Source organism: Puntigrus tetrazona, chromosome 21 (assembly GCF_018831695.1).
Source record: "Puntigrus tetrazona isolate hp1 chromosome 21, ASM1883169v1, whole genome shotgun sequence".
NCBI lineage: Eukaryota > Metazoa > Chordata > Actinopteri > Cypriniformes > Cyprinidae > Puntigrus > Puntigrus tetrazona.
In genome coordinates, this window is record NC_056719.1 from 16667355 (window position 1) to 16691814 (window position 24460).

At 37.3% G+C, this 24460-nt stretch overlaps 1 protein-coding gene across 2 annotated transcripts in view; it reads left to right on the top strand.

Annotated features, from left to right (window-relative positions):
• Positions 1-24460, top strand: part of pdlim4 (PDZ and LIM domain 4) — a 43797-nt gene that overhangs the window by 14471 nt on the left and 4866 nt on the right. For both annotated transcript variants that reach the window (XM_043221881.1, XM_043221880.1), the window contains exons 2-5: positions 5-156; positions 11286-11367; positions 20042-20241; positions 21475-21632. In XM_043221881.1, the coding sequence (XP_043077816.1) occupies positions 5-156; positions 11286-11367; positions 20042-20241; positions 21475-21632 (592 nt within the window). The remainder of the gene's footprint in view (positions 1-4; positions 157-11285; positions 11368-20041; positions 20242-21474; positions 21633-24460) is intronic.

The window sequence follows — 24460 nt, forward strand, 5'->3', positions numbered from 1 at the left end:
TTAGATAACACCTGCGAGTAAAGCAGCGCTGGGCGATTTGTGCCCTGGAGACACCATCCTAGCCATCAATGGAGAAAGCACAGAGATCATGACGCACATGGAGGCTCAGAACCGCATTAAAGCCTGCACAGATCAGCTCGTGTTGGCCATCAGCAGGTAAACGTGCTTCGAGAGCCGTCGCTGGGTGCTGACGTGTCTCTAGATGGTACATTTTAGTACGTTTTAAAAGGGTACCGTCATAGTGACAGCTTTCGTGTTACTCACACAAATCAGTGACGCACAGAAATGCGGTAAGGACATTGATAAAATAGCCCATCAGTGGTTCGATGAGTTTTATGAAGCTATGAGAAAACATTTTGTGCACAAATTTCACCAATTTCTTCTCCGTTTAACTCGATGCATGCGCGTGATGCTGCTGAAGCAGGAACAGCATGCAAACTGTTGCAGAGACTTGCAGAAATTGTTAAATATAGTCGTTATTTTTAGTATTTTATATGCACAATAAGCTAATTCATTGCAACATAAAGAGGGAAAAAAGTGGAGATAAGGTTAGAAAGCATGAAGCTTGCGAGTGGCAGAATGACAAGATGCAGCCCATAATAACACGTTATTACAATAATGTCTAAGATAGCATAATGAGAGTTATGGGCCCTGATTATAAGACGAGCCCCCTTTTTCCTGATGTACCTTTTGGAAAAAATCTTACAAAAAAAAACAAACAAATCTTGTGTTTTACTGAGAAAATAAAAATGTAGTTCTTACTATTACCGTTTCTTCTGTTTTACTGAAATTATTTTCATATTGCATATTTTTGCAATTTTAGTTTTTGTTTTGAAAGTATGGTAAACACTGGTAAAATGTACCAACAATCACATAAAATATACACTTTTCGATGTACCATAAAAATAACAGGTAGCGCATTTAAAATATATAACTAACTATATCTAAATATATTTAGTCTATCCATCTCATAGTAGCCTACCAAACTTTTATTAACAGTAGAAGTGAAATCTGATTGTAGTCTTCAAATCTGAGTCCTGTCTTACTTTTAAAAATCAACATGACTACCATGAGGCTAACATGACTTTTCGTATAGTTTTGTTTTCACTAGCGACCTTTATGTAGCCTATGTCATGACACACTTGTTTTACGCGTATATGGTGCCACCTATGGTTGTGTGTGTATTATCGACACGTCAAAGCCTAGACCACAAATTAAACGAATAAAGCAGTCTTATATTAGGGTCAGTAATGTTACTTACGTTTGCATCAGATCCACTGAACCTTTCATTTATTTTCACATCTCGTTTTATCCACGGCAGTCGTAATAAATCAGGTTTAATTGTTCAACCCCCTTATCTTGAACTTGAGGGGCAATCCCCTGTACATTTCCGACCCTGCTCTAGAGTCAAATCTGTGTCGACAACAGAAACAAGTTTTTTGTGGCCATTTTTGTTTGATGGTAGGAACCCTTGAATGTCATTTTCTGTTGAAGCCGTCATCGAAATGGCAATGTGATAAAAGACGATCCTTTTCACACCAACGGGATTTTTTTTGTGCGCGAGTGTGAGATTCACCCAGAGGCATCATATGCTGCATCTTGCCATATTTGGCGTGTGTTCTCAGAGCAAGCTGCGCTTGTTATTTGGAAAAGCCCTGAACTCTTGGTAGACCTGCTCGTATATCATCTTTCGACATTAAGTGGTACATTCACATAGGAGTAGTAAATTTATTTAAGGATACTCTGGGTTGTTTATACTCAGCATTCGACTGGGAACTTCAGGGACTCCTCTAGTTTTCCTTCACAGCTGATCACATTTCAAAACCGTCAGCCAAGCTTTAAAAAAAAAAAAAAACGCGAATCCGCATGACTAGAGCAACAACAGAATCTGAATTTTGTCAACATCTGATCTCTGCTGATTTCTTAGGTGCGCTTTATGGCCTGCGTAGACGGCCCCTTTGAAGGTCATGTGACAGCATTGTAAATGCAAAAACATGCCCCCCCGTATCTATTGGTATGTGACCTTTAGCATATGCCAGTGAGTCATTTGTATCAGTCTGTGCTTTTGAAATGAGTTGTGCGCTGGCACGATAAGCACCGTTTCATTCCAGCGTGCATGGATGTGCTGATTACAGACGGCGTGCGTTTGGATGGACATGAAGTTACTTAAAACACGCCGTTCTGAATCATATTCTTCTTGAGAATATTGCAGTAGAGAGATGCAAAGACGATTAATGAGTGACGCGTTATAAATAAGCCGGGTCAGGTGCCAAAGAATACCCAAGACTTCTATAACCCATGTTTTAAAAAAATAACAAAAAAAAAACAGGTTCTTCCAGTTAAACCAAATGCGCATGTGAGTTTATGTTAAAGATTCAGGAGAAATCATTACTGGATTATTCTTAGTTATTTGTGCCAAAAGGAAGTTCTTATTTTTACTATCATGAAATCATATTTTCCCACCAGGGTTACAACTGCCATATACCACTATATATAGTATATGTGGCCTCTAACATTTACAGTACAAGTCAACAAATACGAGTTTTTCAGTGGTTGGTTGTTAATCATAAAACTTAAAATGTGGTTATAACCTGTTGATATAAAGTATCAACAGTTTTTATGACAATTAGCCCTGTGTTGTTTTAGCCGTGTCACACCAAGACTGGACTTAACATGTGCTTAATGCAGCGAACTAAATAAATAACCGATTATGCTGCGGTGGTATTACAGTTGGTTTTGGCTGTAACTTATTAAAAGTTACTTAAAAGAGTTATGTAAGAATCCTTTTTTCTTATTAAAAACAAACAAGCAAACCCAGCCCCATTGACAAAAAGTTAATTTAAGGCATTACTTTCTGTAAAAAAAAATGGAATGCAATATTTTAATGCATTTTTGATTACAATATTTCAATTTTCAAACTTCCGCATAAAATAGCCGGAAACATTGTGAACTAGCAAGTATTTTCACATTACACTGTCATGCAGTGCTTGTGCTTTTTTTTGCACTGGTGGTGATGAAATGGGAACATGTAAATAATATTTAGATGGAAAAAATAAATCTTTAAAAAAAAAAAAATTACATACTAAACAGTAACATATTTGAAATAATGTGCAAACATACACCATATACACACAGCTCTGTATATAATAATAACTACCGTAATAAATTCAATTAAGTAATTGATTTATGCCGCATGATGTTTGCTTTAATGTATTTGTTCAGCCATAAATTCTAAAACAGATGAATTTGCTGTCCAAACATGTCAGTGTTTGAGGAATGAGGCTGGAAATAACACGCTTAGGCTGACCGTGTAAAATTAGAGCATCACATTACAGCCAAAAGGACCAGGAAAGCATGTTATTCTGAAGTAGAACAGAATCCTGTACTTACATAAACATATTTGGTTTCTGACTGAAGACGTTCCTGAAACCATGGACGAGGTCTGGATGATCTGGAGGTCTTCCGTTTCCAGACGGGTCACAGCATGATTGATCTCTCAGTGATGCAGGTTAGCAAAGGTCACGATAAACCGAGCTTATGGTCTGCATCTGGGATAAAAGTTGCCCTTGTGTTCTGCGTCTCAAGAAAACTCTCCAAACCCTCAGGTGGCAGCAGTGTGTAATCAGCGTTCAAAAAGCGAGATCTGCAGACATACCGTTTTGAATATGAATCATAACCAAACAGTTGTTGGTCGTCACTTTCTTCATTCCAGACTGTCATGTCTTTATGAAAATATTTATTAAAAAAAAATTTCTGTTGAGACTCTTAAATCTGAATAAAATGAAAACTAAAAGATAACATGAGCCAATATTTGAACAATATTTTATTCACAATAGAACCTAGATAACATAACGTTTAAACTGTGAAATTTAAAAATTCTATGCACATAATATTTCAAATTTGATGCCTGCTACTGGGCATTTTTACCATTTTGTAGCATCTCCTGCTCTTTTCAAAACCGTGTGAAGATGTCTGAGCACAAAAGTTATGTGTTTCTGGAGTTTTAGTGTTGGAATTTGGTCCCATTCTCGCCTGATATAGGTTTCTAGCTGCTAAAGAGTTTGTGGTCAACTTTAACATATTTTTCATTTATCGAATTTGGACTTTCTGGAATTCTGGACCATGTTCACATATGGCTTACTTTTTTGCATGACAGAGCTTTAGTTGATATCTGCAGATGGTACGGTGGATTGTGTTCACCGACAGTGGTTTCTGGAAGTATTCCTGGGCCCATTTAGTAACGTAAATGACACAATCTTGAGTGATGCAGTGGGCATCCAACAAAAGTCTTCAGCCTTGTTCCTTACGTACGGAAATTTGTCTGAATCTTTTGGTGATGTTAAACACTGTAGATTATTTCCAAAGCCTTTGCAATTTGACATTCAAGAACTTTGTTTTTAAAGTATTCCACTCATTCACAGATTGGAGAGCCTCTGCCCATCTTCATGTCTGACTCTGCCTCTCTAAGGCATCCCTTTTATAGCTAATCGTGTTACAGACCTGACGTCAATTAACTTAATTAGTTGCTAGATGGTCTCCCAGCTGAATCGTTTCACAATTTATGCTTTTTTAACCCTTTGTTGCCCCCCCATGCCAACTTTTTTGACACCTGTAGGAAGCTTTAAATTCGAGATGAGCTCATTTTCCTACCTTTTACTCAGCTAGGAACTGCCTCTTTTCTCAGATTTCTCAAGTTATTTTTTTTAATGGTTTTTCTATTGTATAGACAGCAAGTGTATTATGAAAACCAGTGGTGAGTTCCCCTTTAACGCCCCTCATCCGTGTTTCTGACTGTAACGTTAAGCGGTGCCACGTCGGGTTACTGGAAGTACCGGATGTGTTCCCGCTTGACCTCTGAGTCAGCGCTGGACAAAAAGGTCTACATCTCTCAAATAAAGGCACCCTGGCGTATCCTCGAGCCGCTGTGAAGGCAGACAACAGCTGCTGGGAATCTCGCCGTATCTCCCGAGCCTCCTCCTTCCTCTTTAAAGAAAGTCGGAGTCTGGAAAAGGCGGAGAGCGCGGATGAGAAAGATTTGTTTCCACAAGTCGTGAAGCTGTCGGAAAGAGGCTGCTGGGCCAGCGACTTAAAGCCGAGTGAGTCATAAGACCTGGGTCATGAAAGTGCAGAGAGCGGAGAAAAAAAAAAAGAGGAATTAAGGGCACAGAGAAAACAGGGCAGGACTCGGTGCTTAGTGGATAATGACGCGCGAGTGACGAATTGCGAGTGGATTTGAAAGCTTAGAGGAGGAAACAAAGAGAGGGAAGAGCTGCGTTTGGCGTTTCTTGACAGCTGAAAAGGGAATTTCAAAGGATCGGGTGATGTCAAGCCCTAGTTAAGTGTTTGAAATGAAAATATACATTCAAACAGGTTTCGCTGTTAGTTAAACAAACAGGACGTCCCGAGCAAAGTTGACATGTTAGGACATCCTGCATGAGGGGGCCGGGGGGCGTTTACCAGCATTGTATTGTAATACGTTTTTCCAAGAAGCTCAATTTGTATTAATATGATACTACAGGAGGAATGGACTGCTTGTTTGATCCCAATCCTTCTTAAACACAGCCAGTGCCATGAAGCTGGTTTAACCAGGTAGTTTTAGCTGTCAGCAAAGTTATACATCTCTGATGCAGTAAAGCTACTCCTTTTGCTCTAAATTAGCTGTTTACAACAAAAGGACTTTCAAATTGAATGCTTTAGGCCTTTATTAGTCCATGTATGCTCAAGCAATTAGTTTAAGTTCATTTCAATCAGATATTATGTAAGATAAATAATCTTTAGGCTCAATGCGCAAATCTGTCTATGTTTGAAGAGTTTATTAGAGAACAGATAATAATAATTCTTAAAAATCATGTTTTTTTTTATGTTATCATGTTTTTATTGTGTTGGTTAGCCATATTTAGTTCATTTTTACTCAATTAGCTGATTGAGATTAACTGGAATGCATAGTTAAAAACGAAAATTGCTAAACATGTTGATCAGTTTTTGTTCTTAATTATCTGCTTTTGTTCTTAAACGTTGGGTAATGTTATATTAAATGTAAGCCTTGTTCACAAACGCTGTGGTATAAACAAAAATATATTCTGTTGGTTATGTCCATGTTCCATGAAGATATTTTGCAAATTTCCTGCCATAAATATATTTAATAATATGCATTGCTTTGAACTTAATTTGGGCAACCTTAAAGCTGATTTTGTCAATATTTAAATTTTTGCACATTTAGATTACAGATTTTAAAATAGCTGTATTTCAGCCTAGTCCTAACAAACCATATATCAGTGGAATAATGGATCAATCTCATTTCAAAACCATGATACTTATGTCTGATTTGGATATATTATCTGACTATATTACTGCAGGAGAATATACTCACTTTATAATCTCTAATAACTTTACATGAAGCCTAAATGTAGCAGTTGTAAAAGCTTTTTTGGAGGCAAAAAAGATCGATATTTTCAGATTTTTCACATGTTCTAATTATTCTGGTCATCACTGTACAACTGTTAGCTCACCTCCATTAAATATAATTAACAGATACAAATTTTGATTTTAATTATGCTTTTGTAAATGTTAACTAAGATTAATAAATGCTTTATGTTATCTACTATAGTTAACTAAACAAATTAGTCCTTATTTTAAATTGTTGCAATTATAATTGACGTAATACATAACTCATGATAAATTAGCAGCATAAGACAGGCGTTTTCATGCTTTGCGAACTGCTTTAATTTGGGGCAAGCCCTCTAAAGGATAAAATGGATTAATAGCATTTGCTGTCTCCTGCTTCTGACAACACATCTTATCATAATTGCTACTGAAGAGCAAGTTGTCTCCAGGACTAAGTGAAAAGACGGGAAAGATGAGAGTTGCTGTGTTTACACTCTTCAGAAAGTCATAGTTGACCATGACTGAGATAAGAGGAAACATTTTACCATGTAAAAAAAATATATATGCGTAAAATAAAAAGTCACATGCTTGTCTTTGTAGAACAGTCTCCTAAAATGTAGCATGTAAGAATAATCCTGGTTCGGTGAGTGAGGCACAAACAACATTGAAGTAATTTAACAGAGCTCGGATACAAATACATGCACAATGCAAATGTAAATAAGTGTCTGTTTTGTATTACTGGGGCACAGCTAAATACAAATGCTCACTGATCATACCACAAGGGTCTTATGAAAAATGACATGACAAATTGGAAACTGTATTTGAACAGTTCATCGCTGTGCTTTCTGGAAACATCTGTGCATTACTCACCTTCCTGAAAATGGAAACGAAACAAAGCAGGAAAGCCAAAGAAAACCCTCTGCTTTTGAAACTCAGTTACTCATTGAAGAAATCCCAACAAGAAGGAAAATATGATAGACGGGAACATTTTATTTTAGCAACAGGGCTGAGACACCCACTTATAACATGAGCTAATGGGATGACCTGATTCTTTTTTGTATTTCTACTGTATATAGTGCTTTCGAGCTGCTAATCTCACTCTAAACCCAATCCTAACACTATTCCTAAAAGTATACACGATATAAAGACAAATGCTAACAAATTATGGTGATTAGACCTATCTGTTTAGACTTAAAATGTCAAAAAGCAGCGCCAAATTAGACAGAATAAAATTTTTTTAAAAGTAATGGTTAAACAATTACATAAATGTTATTCATTTGAAGACTTTGGAATGTAATCTTGTTTAGCATTAAGCAATTATTTTATCATTTTTAATTTTTCTCTGCCAAAATACGTTGCAATAGTTGGGTGCAAATAATTGTGGCCGATGTGAACTAGAGAAAGCAATCATTTCACAATGAGATTTTAATGAGAATGAGAATTCAAAGTATTTTCTGAGCAATAGATCAAAGGATAAATAATGCAGATTGATTTCCACAGCCACCGTAGCTCAGATTTACCAAGGGTTTCAATATTAGTGGAGGGCAGAAGCAAATGAATTCACACGTGATGATTTATGATTTACGTGAAGGTGATCACATGTCAAAAATGCATGTTTTAGATGCATCTTTTTGTCTATGTAAACCTAAGTAAATGTACATGTGGTACAGCCACAATACATACAAATGCTCTTAGGATCTTGTTAAAAAAAATCCCATTTGTCCCCATGAGGAGGTCTCTTACTGTGCGTGTCTCAGACTCATGTTGATAGACGGCCTCCCAAAGCATAATTGTGTGCCACGTTCTGAATTATAAATTACGTGATAGATCATAATGGAGAAAGAGTGGAAACAAAATGGTACATTGTGTGCGTCATTTCTGCCCACTGCATCTGCCTCGCTCATTTTCCTCTCATTCCCAAACACACAATACTTCACGTTGTTGATGTACTAGGAGTATTTTACCAAAAACTATGAAGGAATTACATTTTGGCAAGAAAGACATTAAATGGAATGAATGATGATGATTAAATGAAATTAAAATTAAATTACATTTATTGTAATTACATTTAACGTACTATGATATTCCTGGAAATGTATTTTTTGTATGATCTAGTGTGACACTTCTTAAAAACTAAATTCAGTAAAACTAAATCATTTCATAATGAAAAATACTAGATATATATATATATATATATATATATACACAGACGTGGACAAAATTGTTGGTACCCTTTGGTCAATGAAAGAAAAACTCACAATGGTCACAGAAATAACTTTAATCTGACAAAAGTAATAATAAATAAAATTCTATAAATGTTAACCAATGAAAGTCAGACATTGTTTTTCAACCATGCTTCAACAGAATTATTAAAAAAATAAACTCATGAAACAGACCTGGACAAAAATGATGGTACCCCTAACTTAATATTTTGTTGCGCAACCTTTGAGGCAATCACTGCAATCAAACGCTTCCTGTAACTGTCAATGAGACTTCTGCACCTCTCAGCAGGTATTTTGGCCCACTCTTCATGAGCAAACTGCTCCAGTTGTGTCCGGTTTGAAGGGTGCCTTTTCCAGACTGCATGTTTCAGCTCCTTCCAAAGATGCTCAATAGGATTGAGGTCAGGGCTCATAGAAGGCCACTTTACAATAGTCCAATTTTTTCCTCTTAGCCATTCTTGGGTGTTTTTAGCGGTGTGTTTTGGGTCATTGTCCTGTTGCAAGACCCATGACTCTGCGACTGAGACCAAGCTTTCTGACACTGGCTAGTACATTTCTCTCTAGAATTCCTTGATAGTCTTGAGATTTCATTGTACCCTGCACAGATTCAAGACACCCTGTGCCAGACGCAGCAAAGCAGCCCCAGAACATAACAGAGCCTCCTCCATGTTTCACAGTAGGGACAGTGTTCTTTTCTTGATATGCTTCATTTTTTCGTCTGTGAACATACAGCTGATGTGCCTTGGCAAAAACTTCGATTTTTGTCTCATCTGTCCACAGGACATTCTCCCAGAAGCTTTGTGGCTTGTCAACATGTTTGGCATATTCCAGTCTTGCTTTTTTATGATTCGTTTTTCAACAATGGTGTCCTCCTCCTGGTCGTCTCCCCATGTAGTCCACTTTGGCTCAAACAACGACGGATGGTGCGATCTGACACTGATGTTCCTTGAGCATGAAGTTCACCTTGAATCTCTTTAGAAGTCTTTCTAGGCTCTTTTGTTACCATTCGGATTATCCATCTCTTAGATTTGTCATCAATTTTCCTCCTGCGGCCACGTCCAGGAGGTTGGCTACAGTCCCATGGATCTTAAACTTCTGAATAATATGTGCAACTGTAGTCACAGGAACATCTAGTTGCTTGGAGATGGTCTTATAGCCTTTACCTTTAACATGCTTGTCTATAATTTTCTTTCTGATCTCTTGAGACAACTCTTTCCTTTGCTTCCTCTGGTCCATGTCGCAGTGTGGTACACACCATATCACCAAACAACACAGTGATTACCTGGAGCCATATATATAGGCCCAATGGCTGATTACAAGGTTGTAGACACCTGTGATGCTAATTAGTGGACACACCTTGAATTAACATGTCCCTTTGGTCACATTATTTTCAGTGTTTTCTAGGGTACCATCATTTTTGTCCATGCCTGTTTAAAGTGAGTTTATTTTTTAAAATAATTCTGTTGAAGCATGGTTGAAAAACAATGTCTGACTTTCATTGGTTAACATTTATAGAATTTTTATTTATTATTACTTTTGTCAGATAACAGTTATTTCTGTGACCATTGTGACTTTTTCTTTCATTGACCGAAGGGTACCAACAATTTTGTCCACGCCTGTATATATTTATATATATATTTATATATACTGTATATATAATATTTATTTATTTTATAATGCTATATATTAATTAATTAATTTTTGTTTTTGAGATGGACAAAAACTGAAAGATATTCATCACAAGTAAATGATCTGTGTCAGTACAAAAGTCATTAACTCAAAACAGTAAAATTAATACAAAAAAACTATCATTAAAAGTTAAAATCACAGAAAACCTATGTTCAAAGTATCATAAATAAATAAATACACAATATTCCCAAACCTGTGACAGCATTTCAGTTCAATTCTATATTATTTTGGAAAGTTTTGACCTTTTAGATGTTGTATTTGTTATGAAGGAAAAGCAACCATTAGACTGCACAGTAAGAACACTTCTCAAGGAGTAAAGTTTTATTTTGGTTAATTCTCTTAAATAGTACATCCTTGATTATGTATCTCTGTTTACAGCACGGGTGAGCAATATGAAGCTTTCCTGCCCGACATATCTTTCCTGGTAAACAGAGTACAGCAATTTCTCTTCTGGTTTCCTTACTGTCATGCCACCCAGCCCTAAATACAACAAAAAAAAGTGTTCCATTTGAAAAAAAGCGTCTTTATTCGAATGGGTTTCATATGGAAAACATCCTTTAATCAGTCACATCCAGATGACCCTAAGTCACTTTGACATTCATTTCGAAGCCATTGCCTCACCCCGCCACATCCAAGCCAACTCAGAAGGGGGTGCATTCATGCTTCAGTGATGAAGTTTCCATCATGAGAGGGAGGAGGGACCACAGAGCTTTCTTTGTTGCTCAGATCTGCGTATGGCTGTGTGCATGTAGGTGTAAGAAGAGAGGGGGCAGAGGAAAACCACTGCCTTTGTTCGTCCATTTGCTCTAAAGATGCTCAATATCCCTTTAGTTTTCCCATTTCACTGGACCAATTTACTGTTTGAGATTTTCATGACAAGCAAGCACATTGTTGATTGGTATCAGTCAGGAACGCTATCTGTTATAGATAAACAAATACACACTCATGTATGTATATGGCTTCACTCAACTCGCCGCTTTTGTCTTTTAGATCTGGAAAGGTTTGGTCTCCAACTGGAATAGAAGAAATCAAGACAAGTCCATACACCGGCACACTGGAGTCTGAGTCAAAGGTATAAAGGCTGCTTGCATGAATCGAGCAATTGTATGCTTTAAAAACCTCGTAGCTTCAGTTACGTTTAATTCGAGGCATTTAGGAGGTGCTTCTTTGCAGTGAATGACAGAGTTCTTTCAGCTTCACATGTGAGCATGTTGTGTTCAACAGATGAGCAGCAGCTGTCTTGAGCATTCGTAGGAATATAAACGACTTCACAATGCTGAATTAAACCTTAAAAAACAAAAATAGTTTTTTTGTTTTGCCTTCTGATGTGTTTTGTTTGGTAGGCCTGTTTCGTCATGGAAAAAACATTTTTCAAAAATGTACTTTTTGTTACAATTCAGACATTTTCTCGCAGTTTTGAGCTTATATGTCACAGTTCTATAGAAGCCTGTTTCTACCACTGAATAAAAAATGTAAAGGTAAAAAAAATTGTGAGATAAAATGTTAAAATGTCACTCTTGCAATAAATATGCATGTTGGGTATATAACCCTTGTTCCCTGATGGAGGGAAAGGAGGCGTTATGTCATGATGACAGACTGGGGTCTTGAGCTTCTCCCGAACATACAGGTATAAAAGGCAAGAGGTGCAACCACTCATCAGGTTTTGCTGAGGAGCCGAGAACTTGTTCCAGCACTCAGCAATGGTTCAAGGTTGTGGCAAAGGGACTTAACATCTTAGTTCCCTCCAACAGGGAACAAGGGATACATACGTAACCGAGACGTTCCCTATCTGTCAGTCACTACTAGCAAAGTCTCTTTAAGACAAGTCATGTCACTCTGCGGCCATTTTTGAAATGCCTCTTGGGCATCTCTTTGTATTGGGAAACATCAATTTCTCCCAAACTGTTCACTAAGCTTACGATTAAATTTCATATTTGAAATCACCAATGAAATCTGACAACAATTCTGCAATAATTGTAGTTCAAACAACATGAACCCAGTCACAACCTAAAGCACTGAAAATGCTGACAGTCAACTGCATATCACACAAATGCTATGCAAGGTCATGCACTTTTCCAATGCCCCAGAGCAAATTTGCTGACTTTGGCACAGGTGAGTAAATTTTTTCGAAAGAAGGAATTTCGACCTTCAGCTGAGACTACTTCAGATATCTCGTATTTGTTAAACAGCTTGGCAGTGACGATGGGGAAGCGAACCTTCCAAGGAGGTCACACCCTATGTCAGGAGGTAACATGTGAAGACACTAATATGGACTGACCCAACCTGGGGCAGTGCAACATATGAACTAGTCTCAGAAGCAGGTCCTACCCAACAGGGGGGAACGACTGACGGCAGAGACAAGCAGAGTACAGAGTTGTATATCAAAGGGAGACACAGACTAAGCCGAAGGGAAACCTTACTGTGGAGATACACATATGGGATCACTGGGGAAGAAAGTGGCTCAAGGCAAAGATTGTAGTACCCCACAAAGGTGTGCCGGTTCGCCCAGATTGAGAATGGTATGCCAGTAGACCCTACCTCTACTTGGAAACAGCTCTCCCTTTCCACTGACCTCCGTGATAAACAAATGCTGCTCAGAGCTTCCTCCTTTAGGGGCAGTACTTGCAGGTTTACCACCTGATCGCAAAAAGGCTTGGTGGGAACCTTGGGCACGTATCCAGGAGACAAACGGCTTCTGGCACCTCCAGGGAGAAAGGAACTGGGGTGGAACGTGGCCATGATCCACAGTCCACACCCAGACACCAATCATTCAACCGTGAGGGCTTGGGGCTGGGCGTGTGGACACTTCCAGCCCAATACTCACAGTTGCCATCAGTTCTGGCTCCAATTAGGCAGTGGCCGGCACCTGAGAGGGGCCGACCTGCTAAATATTCATCCTCATAGATGAAAACCCGTCCTTCAATGATGTAATTGACATCTGATCTTCCTGCTGCATGCCGAGTGAAACTAGGAAACTAGTAGCCCAGACGGTTCACTGGGAGCTGCACAGGACAGTCAGTGCAGGCTGGATTCATGGAGACGGCTCTCACCTTAATGTGCCAAGAGGTGGTCCTTTGCACAGGAACCAGGATGGGTGGCAGCAGAAGGCTCACCTGCACTCCCCTGAGAGAGAGAGGTGTGATTAGAGGTTCGGTGCAACGACCACACCCAAGAGGACACAGCGGGAATGGCATCTTTTAAAAGATACAAGCCGACTAGAAATTGCTCTTTGTGAAACACCCAGAAGAATCGCTGATCAAACAGGGACGTTGCTGATTGTGCCATAATGCCAGACAAACAGCTTCTGCTTCCAGCTTCTTCTTTTTTTCTAAAGTGTGAGCGTTCCCAATGAACGCAATCATGCAGAACACTCAGCTCCAAAGCAAATACCTGATGAGTGGTTGCACTTGATACCATTTATACCCGTATGTTCGGGAGGAGCTCAGGTATACAAATGCCACTTGCCAAATTTTATTGGCATTTTTCTCCTAATCAGAGTGAATCCAGGCTCCAAACGTGACCCCAGGCTATTGTCATAACTTGTAGTGACTGACAGATAGGGAACAGAAAATTCACACTACAAAGGATTTTACATTGTACAAAAGGGATTACATAGACAGTCAATGAATGGTATTTACATTTTTAGCCACTCACTTCCATAGTATTTTTTTCATACTACAGAAGTCAATGGCTACCAGCAACTGTTTTGTTACCAGCATTCTTTGAAATATCTTCTTTTGTGTTCAACACAAAGTTTGGAATGGCATGAGTTTCGTTTTTGGTTCAATACTGCTTTTAAATTTATCCAACCTAAAATGCATTTTTAACATGATGCTACAGCTTTCTTTCTATTCAGTCATGTCATGAAAAATAGGGTATGTCAGATATTTTGTGGTAAATGTGACAGATGGCCTGAAATGGGTTTTGGCCCTGATGTAGGAATTGGTTGGGCATTGCACAAATCTTCAGTAAAATCACATTCACATTTGGTGGCTGTATGTCATAACGTCTATAAAGTGTGTTTCAGTGATTTCCAGAGCAGATGTGTGCCTCATGCTGAGATGTAAGTCATTGCGGCTTTGCCATGGCCACTGGAAAGTATGAATGTTGAAAGTCTATAAGAATAGCGATAGAACAAGTCACGTCATTTCCAATGGAAGTAGACGCAGCCAAGCATGTGGTAGAGCCAAAGAATTTTTCAGAGGCTGTATTTTAACCCAGACTGTGTAGGTCAGAGCATAACTGAGGTATTGTTTCATTGCTCGGAATTCTTGTTACCTCAGAGTTGTAAAATGAGACAAAATTTCTTTTATGAATGGAACAAAATTGCCCAGTGCCCGTGATCCTTCAGGCTTTTAAGGCCCTCTTTATAGTCCATTTTTATGGGTCAAAATCAATTTTCCTATTATGCCAAAAATCATTAGGGTATTATGTGAAGATCATGTTCCATGAAGATATTTTGTAAACTTCCTACAGTCAATAAAATCAAAACATAATTATTGATTAGTAATATGTATTGCATAGAACTTCGTTTGGACAACTTTAAAGGCGATTTTCTCAGTATTTACATTTTTTTGCACCCTCAGATTCTAGATTCTCAAATAGCTATATCTCAGCCAAATACTGCTAGATTCTGACAAACCATAAATCAACGGAAAGATTATTTATTCCGCTTGTAAAGATCTCAATTTCAAGTTTAAATAAAGTCTCTTATGATCATCAAGAATGCATTTATGTTTGTAAAATGTTATTACAGTTTGATCATTTTCATACTGTATATTAATTTGGTGCTCAAATGTTAATGATGTTTTTTATTATCAGTAATGGAAACCGTTTTTGATACTTTAAAGGATAATTTAGGAATACGTTTCAAATCTTTTGACATTATAATGTCAGTATATGCCAGTTCCGGTTAATTTACTGCATTCTTGAATAAAAGAATTAATTTCTTTCTTCTTTTTTTAAACTTACTCCAAATCTTTAATTGGTAATGTATTATGGTATCCACATATTAATAATAAGAACCATCATTTACTACCAATGATACCTGATAGGTGACAATAATATTACAGTTATGAACATTAATCACACCTATTTTTTTAATCACAGAAATAAATGATGTAGTGTATGTACATACACACACACACACACACACACATATATATATATATATATATATATATATATATATATATATATATATATATATATAATATATACGCCACAATATGCATTTTGTGTACTGTAACCTATTATTTACATTAAATTTATTTTTTTTATGTATCTTTAGTTGTTTGCTCTGTGTTATGCGTTGGTGAGGTGGTGAGGTTATGTTATGCTGGGAGTGTGTTTTTTTTTTTGATCTGTCAACAGAAGCCATATGGTTTCAATCAGGTCCTCCCTTGAACTTCTATATCTCTCTTGTGGTTCTCAAGTCGATATCAACCTCCATAAATCAGGGTCACTTCCCCACCGCAAGCCTTAATTAATAAAAGTGGGCTTGTGGTTCGTTTAGATTTATTCAGCTCATCACTAGCAGTTTGTGGCAGTAGCAGGGTGCTTTAGATGATCCTGAATGTTCTGACTCCGTGGGCAGTCACCCGGAACCAAAGGGCATGCTGGGATAGCATTGTAAAACAGGTCAGTGAAACCTGATGACGGTCGGGATTTATGAGCAGACGCAAAAACTCCTCATAAATAATTCCCTGGTCTTTCTGCTGGGTCTTCACTGACGATTATAAAGAAACTAGCTTTACCCTGCAAAGTCTACTTTAGCGAAGTCATTTCTGTCTATTTGAAACCATGTCGTGTTTCTTTCAAAAGAAAAACAAGAAAAATTTCATTTGGCATTTTTTTTATAATGCAATGCCACTTATTTCTAAGCTCAATATTTTCTGTAATTATGTCGTAGTTGCATAAATACATTACCACAAATCCTGCTGACGGTTTAGTAACAAGTAGTTTAAGTAACAAAGTACGTCTGAAGCATTTATTAATCTCAACATGTTTTAATACATTATTAAAATCAAAAGTTGCACGTTAACTTTAAAAATTAACACGAGCAATAAATATTATACATTATATTATACATAATTCTCTCTGTAAGGCTCTGATGGATTAACTTATTTGCATTGCATATCTATATATCTATCTATCTATACATGCATATATTCTTATTTCTCTATTTTTAATTTGTAAACCTTTTTCATGAGCCGTTATCTCTGTTTTTAAACCAGTCGTCTGAAAAGGTTGTCATGTAATATTTCCTCCGACCCGGTGATAAACGCAGGCTCCTCTGCAGTCGCCGCACCGCAGAAAAGGTTAAATAAATCAATTTAATGAGACAAAAGCCTTATCCAGATTTATTAAATAACAAAAATGTAAGCTTATATATCGGAAATTTATGGTTAAAAAGGTACAGAGGTACAAATGAATGGTTTTCAGTGTTACTACAAAACTGGCACTTTTATAAGCTACACACCAGATGTGCAGACTAGTAAATCTGCCGTTTTATTGCAGTTACACCCTTTTGTGGCAGACATGTGAAGTAAAGGAGCATGCATCAACACAGAGGTCCTTAACGGCTGGCTTTTAGGGACAAGATGATTTCTGCCAAACATTTTCTATAGAAACGCCTCTGGATGCCGCTTCCTCAGCAGGGCCGTAAACATTATCTATAGCAGGACTAGCAGTCTGTTTGTTGGTCTTGTTCAATTTATGTTCCCAGAGGTCTTCAGCCTCCGTTTCCTTCCCAGTAAAAGTCAGAACAGATCTGCATCGGTTTAAGTCGTAATTGTTTTGGATAGCCGTCATATTTCTTTTCACTTCAGTGTGAATCAGTTAGCGGCTGTATCATACTGTAAAGCAAACATTATCAAATTATAAAACACCAAATGTAGAAATATGACGTTAAATGATCTGCTGTTCGGGCCAATCTTGCCCGTTTCAAGAGCGCAGTCTGTACGTTTGTGACATCGAATCTAATTCAAACTGCTTTGTGAAATGTTATTTTTTTGTAAGGGTCTATCCATATTGCCTTCATGCTTGTCCAAGATTGTCAAAGATTCCATACACATGCTAAAATATACTTTCTTCCAATATATATATATATTTTTAGTTTACAATTATAAATATATTTTTAATACCATTTACAAATATATTATACCCTATTACCAAAATATATTTCCATATTTGTTAAAGTATACTTGTATTTTATTGCCCATAAAATACATTTAGAAATTTGGTACGTGGTTGAAAACTTTCTATTTCGCTTATATATTTACTAAAGAAATATTTTTATGTGATATGAATTCCATAATGAAATGGTTTGGATGCAGCTTTATCATATTTCAAGTTGATTTGAGGATATCTAGCGTTCCACGAGTGTCAGGATCTTACCTCATCCTCGTGTTACTCATATCTACCGCAGATATATTTCCAAGCCCAGTTTTTAATGGTCTTCTATGATAAAAGTGTACTATGACGACATACTCCTCAATAAGAGCAAGACACAAACATTTATTAAGAAGAACATGCAAAACATCTCATCCTGAACTTCTGGATCTGACGTTAACTTAAAGTGCAAGTGTATTCTTATCCCTGAGTCTGATCTTTACATTCGAGTGCTATATCGGATTGTTTTGTGGACCTGCCGTGAATTATTGCACAGAAGCTGTATTGGGATGTTGGAGATAAACCGCACTTCACGTACAGTACTCTGTAGTATATAGTGAGGCTATTTACAAAGATACAGCGGCAAAGAATTCTGTTTTTCACATTATAAGTGGCTCTCAAGGGAACGGATAGCATGATAAAACACACACGAACCTATTAAAGCATTCATTCGTGCAGAAATAGTCTCGGTCATTGTTTTAAGTGAGCAGCTGAGCACAGCTGGCTCCCGTCCACTCAAAATGAGAAATGCAATTTTCATACTGACTTGTTGCCCTTGGAACATTTCGTGCCGTAATACAGAGGGATGTGAGATCTTTTCATCGTCAACAGAAAACAGAGCCTCTTCCTGAAAGAGATGAAAATGCGGTTTGCAGACGAATCTTTCCGCCCCCCGCTGTGGAGCTGAAAGACCCAGCGCTTCTTAGGCTCCCGTGAACGTTTATTGAGCCAAAAATGAGAATTCGGTCATTATTTATTCACCTTCATGTCCTTCCAAACCCAGATACTGTTATTTTTTTGTAAAATGCAGCAAGATAAGCCATGCATTATGAAATTGATTCTCATATTTTTTATGCATTTATTTGACCAAAAATAGAGTAAAACGGTACTATTGTAAATATTGTTTAAAAAAATGTATATATGCAATTATATGCTGGATTTATTTGGAATATATATATATATATATATATATATATATATATATATATATATATATATATATGCAAAAGTCTGTATGTTTGCATGTTTGCAAAATGTAGATAAAACTGGCTACCATTCCTTCAGAATTTCTTAATATTTGTTTGAGCTTGACATAGATTAACCGGCCTGGTATTGCTGGCATGCAGAGTTTTGAATCTGACAGAGTTTCTTCTTTTCTCAGAATTAGTCTTCAAAAATGCTACTTCAGACGAACTGTTTACCACGTCTGCAAACAATTACACAGTTATAATTAAATCATTGCTGATGTCATAAATGTCTGCTATGGTTTGTACTTAAGCGTTGAGTTGACCAGAGGTCATTTGTGTGCATCGGTCAATATTTACATATTTGTAAGTAAGCTGTTTATTGGGAGCATGTCAGATCTGTAAACTTGTCAATGGCTGTTTTACTGTTCCAGTCCCGGATCGAGCTGCACTCGTACACAGTTCGGTAGGGATGTTACGAGTCACTCAACTCACTGAAATACGATTCAAATGCTAGATTCCCCGTAGGATTTTTATCATGATTTGTTTAACCAAAATGTAAGACAAATTCTGAATGAAAAAGTGTCAAAATATTGCACATTTTTCTGTGAAACTTCAAGCTTGGATTTATTTTTATTTTCTTTTTTGTTTAAAATGAGAAATTATGCCACATAAAAGCTCACAGGCTGAAATTCACTCTTTGCGAGCGAATTCAATCATTTGCAGGAAAAAAAATACCATCTAAACTCTTCTGAAGAAAGCCAGTACTCTCATATAAACTCTCACACCCAGCAGTATCGCGATTCGTTTAAAGTGCCTTTATTATGAGTTATGAAAAGTTCATATTTTGGTTTTGGGAGTCCCCTACAACAGTTTGACCTGCATGCAAAAAAACACTTTAATTGTCTTATATCATGCATTTGTTTTTACCCTATTTGCTCAATGACTCCAAAACGATTCGTTCAACGATTCATTTTTCTGCAGTGATTGGTCGATTTAATTTCCATTCATAATAAAAGCAGCATTTGTCGTTTGTGCCATGTTCATTTCAAGTGGGCAGGCAATATGCTAATGTTTGATTTTGAGGACTCGTTTAAAAAAACGACTCATTTGAACGATTCAGAGCCAGCTCTCTCTTTTGCAACACAGTAGCTTTATACACGGCGCACTTTCAGATTCAAAACTACACCGGATGTTTTAAATCACTGTGTTACACACTGCATTAAAGCTCATTTCCATCATCAAATCCATAATAGATCACCTTAACATCTCAACTGATTTGAATTGTAACTTTCAACCAGCTCTGGGTGCTTTATTGCATTTCTACAGTACAAAGGATTTAGTAAAACAGTGGATCACTTTCTTTGGTATTTTAACAATTTTTCACAGACCTTTCGACCAATCAGCAGCGGGTATAGCCCCACTCCGAAGAGTCCGTCCCCCAAGAGTCCCATCACAGGCGCCGTGCCCTACAATAACGGCAGCTCCAGACCTACGTACAACAATCCAGCAGGCCTGTATGCGCACAATAACGGGAACGGGGCTCTACCGAAGCAGATGGCAGGCCTCAGCCTGGGCTCCCCTCAAAGGTGAGCCTTTTCACACAACGATTAGACAAAGCACGCAGGGTGAACCAGGTCAGATCTGATTTCGCATTAACTGTACATCTCTAACTTCTAACCAGCACAAACCACACCGCTCTCGCAACGGCCAGAAACTGTTATTTATGATCCTCACAAGGCTGTGATTTATCAAGGAAGCGATTCCGAGCATCTTTCCCATGTTGGAAATCTACAGCGCAGGTCCTGTCTTCGCTCAGAGCACTACACAACAATAAACACTTCAGACTGATAGATATTACAGCTATTGTTATGAAAAAGCCAGTTCGTGTTAGAACTGGATAGTGAGTGAAGAGGCTTTAGGGAACATCTGCTGCACTGATATTTGCGAAACACCCTCGAGTTTTCAGAAACGCTGGAGTATCTGTACGTTAGATGAGGGTGATAGAGAATCCCGCTGTTTACTTTGAAGATGACAAATACATCGTTTATGAATTCTTGCTGTACTTAAGGTAGAAGTTGTCATAACACTGATCACTCTCATGGAAAGTCTTGGAAACTACTTGGGAAAAAAACCTCAGCACCTTCAGAGGTCTTAGTGCGTACTCATTCTTTATTATTAGGGTAATTCTTGTTAAACTTGTTAAAATGATAATGAGTTCTAGAAACATGCTCTGCTCAAGATCAAGCACTTGAAGCGTTTCTATTGCATCAGTTCATTAAGACGAACTAAAATGTATCAGATCTGCTGATAATGGATTAATTCATCATTTATTGTTGTGCTGTTATTATAAAGCATGTAATTTCTTGGAGTAACATCAGTAAAGTTACTTTTTCAAATGATTAGTCATCATTAATCACATTCAAAATACGTTTTTGTTTACATAATATATGTATGTGTACTTGTGCACTGTTTTAATATTTAAAAGTAATATTTCAAAAGCTCTAACAACTGGAACTGGATACCAGAAATATTTCCCCATGCCAAAAATAACTCCTAACATCCAAAAGTTTTAAAGTCACTTCTATTTTCACAAAATGATGATATTGTGCTAAATATGATTTCCAACTTTAACAATTGCGAGTTCAATACAGTGTGCAACATTTTTTAGATAATGTGTTGAGAATTTTTAAACCAATTACACTGACCTCCATTCCTTCAGCTTTTATAAATAGCTTGATGCACCGAGAAAGTGTTTAGCTCATATGGCAATAGCAGATGTTTCTGGAAGAGAAAGAGATCTGGATGTGTTTTTCTCTCAGCCCCGAACTGCCAGTAAATTCATCAGGCAACCGCAACGGTTTCGACACACAGTCAGACGTCTACAGGATGCTTCAGGACTACGAGGAACCTGTGTCAGCTCCCAAACAATCTGGCTCCTTCAAATACCTGCAGGGAATCCTGGAAGCTGAGGATGGGGGTCAGTTTTACCCTTTGATTTCTCTCTCAAAGTGTATGTTGAAATTGTCATTTACCGGCAATATTATATAAGTTGTACTTTTGACGTGAATTAATATTTGCACTTTCTAATACTAGAATTTTAAGGTTTTTGCAACTTATTAGGATCATAGTAAACTGAAAACTTTTAAGTCCAAACATCACTCCAAAGTATAGGCCATTTATGGGTGAAATCTCAGATTTCACTTTCATAGTAAAAGTGAAAATGGTGTCTTGCATGACTCACAGTTGTAACATTTGTGTCCAGATTTACTAGCACTTTGCACCAGCACATGACTTCTTTGGGCTTCAAAATTTAATAAAGACATTAGCGATGATTAGTCTTGTTGCACACGCATTTGTAGGAGTTTCCATTTGAGACACAGCATTTGTGAAGAGGACAGGAATTAAGTGCAATCTTATTAGTAGTAGTCAGTCTACTGTTAAGCTTTGTCTTTACCATTTTTTGCCTTTGTTGTTAATAGTAGATCACATGCACCTGATTGTCATTGGATATGCTTGTTTGTGCTGGTCTTGGTAGATTGCTCAAATGAACACAGATGCAACTAGGTCATTTCAAAATAATGGCTAATGCATTGTCAGTAAATCAGCCGCAGAACTTTCCACTCCCTTCTGTGTTATAATGTGATTGCTGTCTCATGCTAATTTATTCTGTTTAGTAAATATGGCTCTTAATGTTTAATATACATGTGGACCAGGACTTTGGAACGCTGAGATTGAACAAAGGCTGGTTTTGAGTCACTGGTATTTTAAAAAGCTACAGTTTACAGTGAAGTTACTCTTTTTAAAAAGTTTAGTAACAAAAATAGCTACATTGCCTCTGCCTAAGGAAAATGTCTTTTGAAATATATAACAATCCAGTAACAAGTTTTGTTTTACTGATACATAACTTACCGATACATAATTGACGCCATGTTGCCGACAAATAAAACGGTTGCCATGTCAACTTGCTACTGTAAACAAAAGCTTGCAATGCCTCCGCCTTCGGGCTTTTCTGATTGGCCCACATTTTTGAAATTGACACTGATGTGCAGCACTGTGTATAAAAGTTAAACTTAATATATTGCAAAAGATATGAAACTGGAGCGCAGCAGTCACACATGTCAGTCTACCGAGTTTAGATAGAAAAGTAGCGCATTGTTCTGTGTGAACGGCCCCTACAGATACTGTATTTACACAATAATTAATGAAATTAGCGAAATGCAACTCTATGCAGTGAATTTACACGAACTTTTCACATCAGTATGTGTCAAAGGAAAAATAACATGCAGCGTTTGGTAACACTTTATTTTAAGATGTCATAATACAAAATAATTACCTAATTAGGTACTTATTAGTAAATAAAATGTACTTATTGTGTAACTAAATTATGGAACAGCCTGTACTTACAGTTTTTTTATGTATCATTAATTATGTAGATGTAACAGGCAGCTACTGTTACACATATGTAACATACAGAGTCTGTTACACAGCTACTTATACTTAAGTACAATATTGATACACTTTTAAGTAGCTTATGCCTGTGTAATATTCTGTAATTGTAATGTAATTAGAAAGGTATTACATGTATTTAAGCAAATATGTTACAGTCTTTCGGTTACATAAGATGCTGTAACAGACTGGGTCTGTAACAAATGTGTAACAGTAGCAGCCTATTAAATAAATAATTACAAACTGTTCCAAAACGTTTTGTTTTATGTATGTACAACTGCTCTATTGCTCTACAATTACTCTATTTTAAGGTGCTGATAATACAAAGTGTTACCCAGTGTTTTATCACAGCACTTGCTATTTGCTTGTTAAACTCTACACTATTTTATAATTGTCATGCTATTTAAAAATATATACTGAATTTTTGGTGTCAGTTCACTCCGTAGTCATTTGCAGGCTAAAAAATTTTGTTCTTATGTCACATAATACCAGAAATATGTTTTGTCTAAGGCTGATCCGTAGAGAGGCTCTAGACTCGCTATACTTAAACTTTGCGTTCTCTCTCGCACACTGAATTAAAGCCCGATGGAGCCACAGGGCTCAGAGATCAAGTGTTTAAGTGTGTAATTAGTGGTATTCGTTGACAGGTTCGGAGCTGTAACCTGTCCCAGCAGCCACTGGGAATAACACAGAGTTAATGATCTCGCTTTGGCACAGAAACAGTCAGATGACGGAGGCGGGCACCATTCTAACATTTATCCGTCAGATTTTTCTCGGATGTTTCCTCGTCCAGCAGCAGGGTGGTTTTCTCCACTGAGCTCATGGCCCTGGTTTTAGGCTCAGCTTGAAACAGAGAAGATAGGAGGAGGCCTTGGCAGCTGTGCTCCATTCCCGGCCATATGGCTCGAGCCCAGCCATGCCCTTAAGCTAACACACACCCGCGATTTTCAGCTACGTCTGCATGGAGAATAGCATCTGAGCTGGGACTGAAGTGTGAAGGACATTCATTTCCGGCCTTCTCTTGTTCCAGGGACAGCTGCTGGGCGCACATTTTGAGTTATTTCTCACTTTTTAAAGCAACAGTTCACACAGAAATGAGAACCGTTCAAGAATATTATGCAACGAGCAAATCTTTACGTGAATTAATAGAATTAACGGCATAATTGGGGATAGTATTGGGAAAAGTCATTTTAAAAGTAATGCCTTATTGTTTAATCCCTACAAAAAAGTAAATGAGGAAACAAAATTTAGTTTGAGTGTTTGAATTATCATGTGAATTTTAAATTCAAACATTTGTGACTTCTTTAAAGGGGTCCTTTCATGCTTTTTCACTTTTTCAGCCTTCGTTCGCGATGTTGC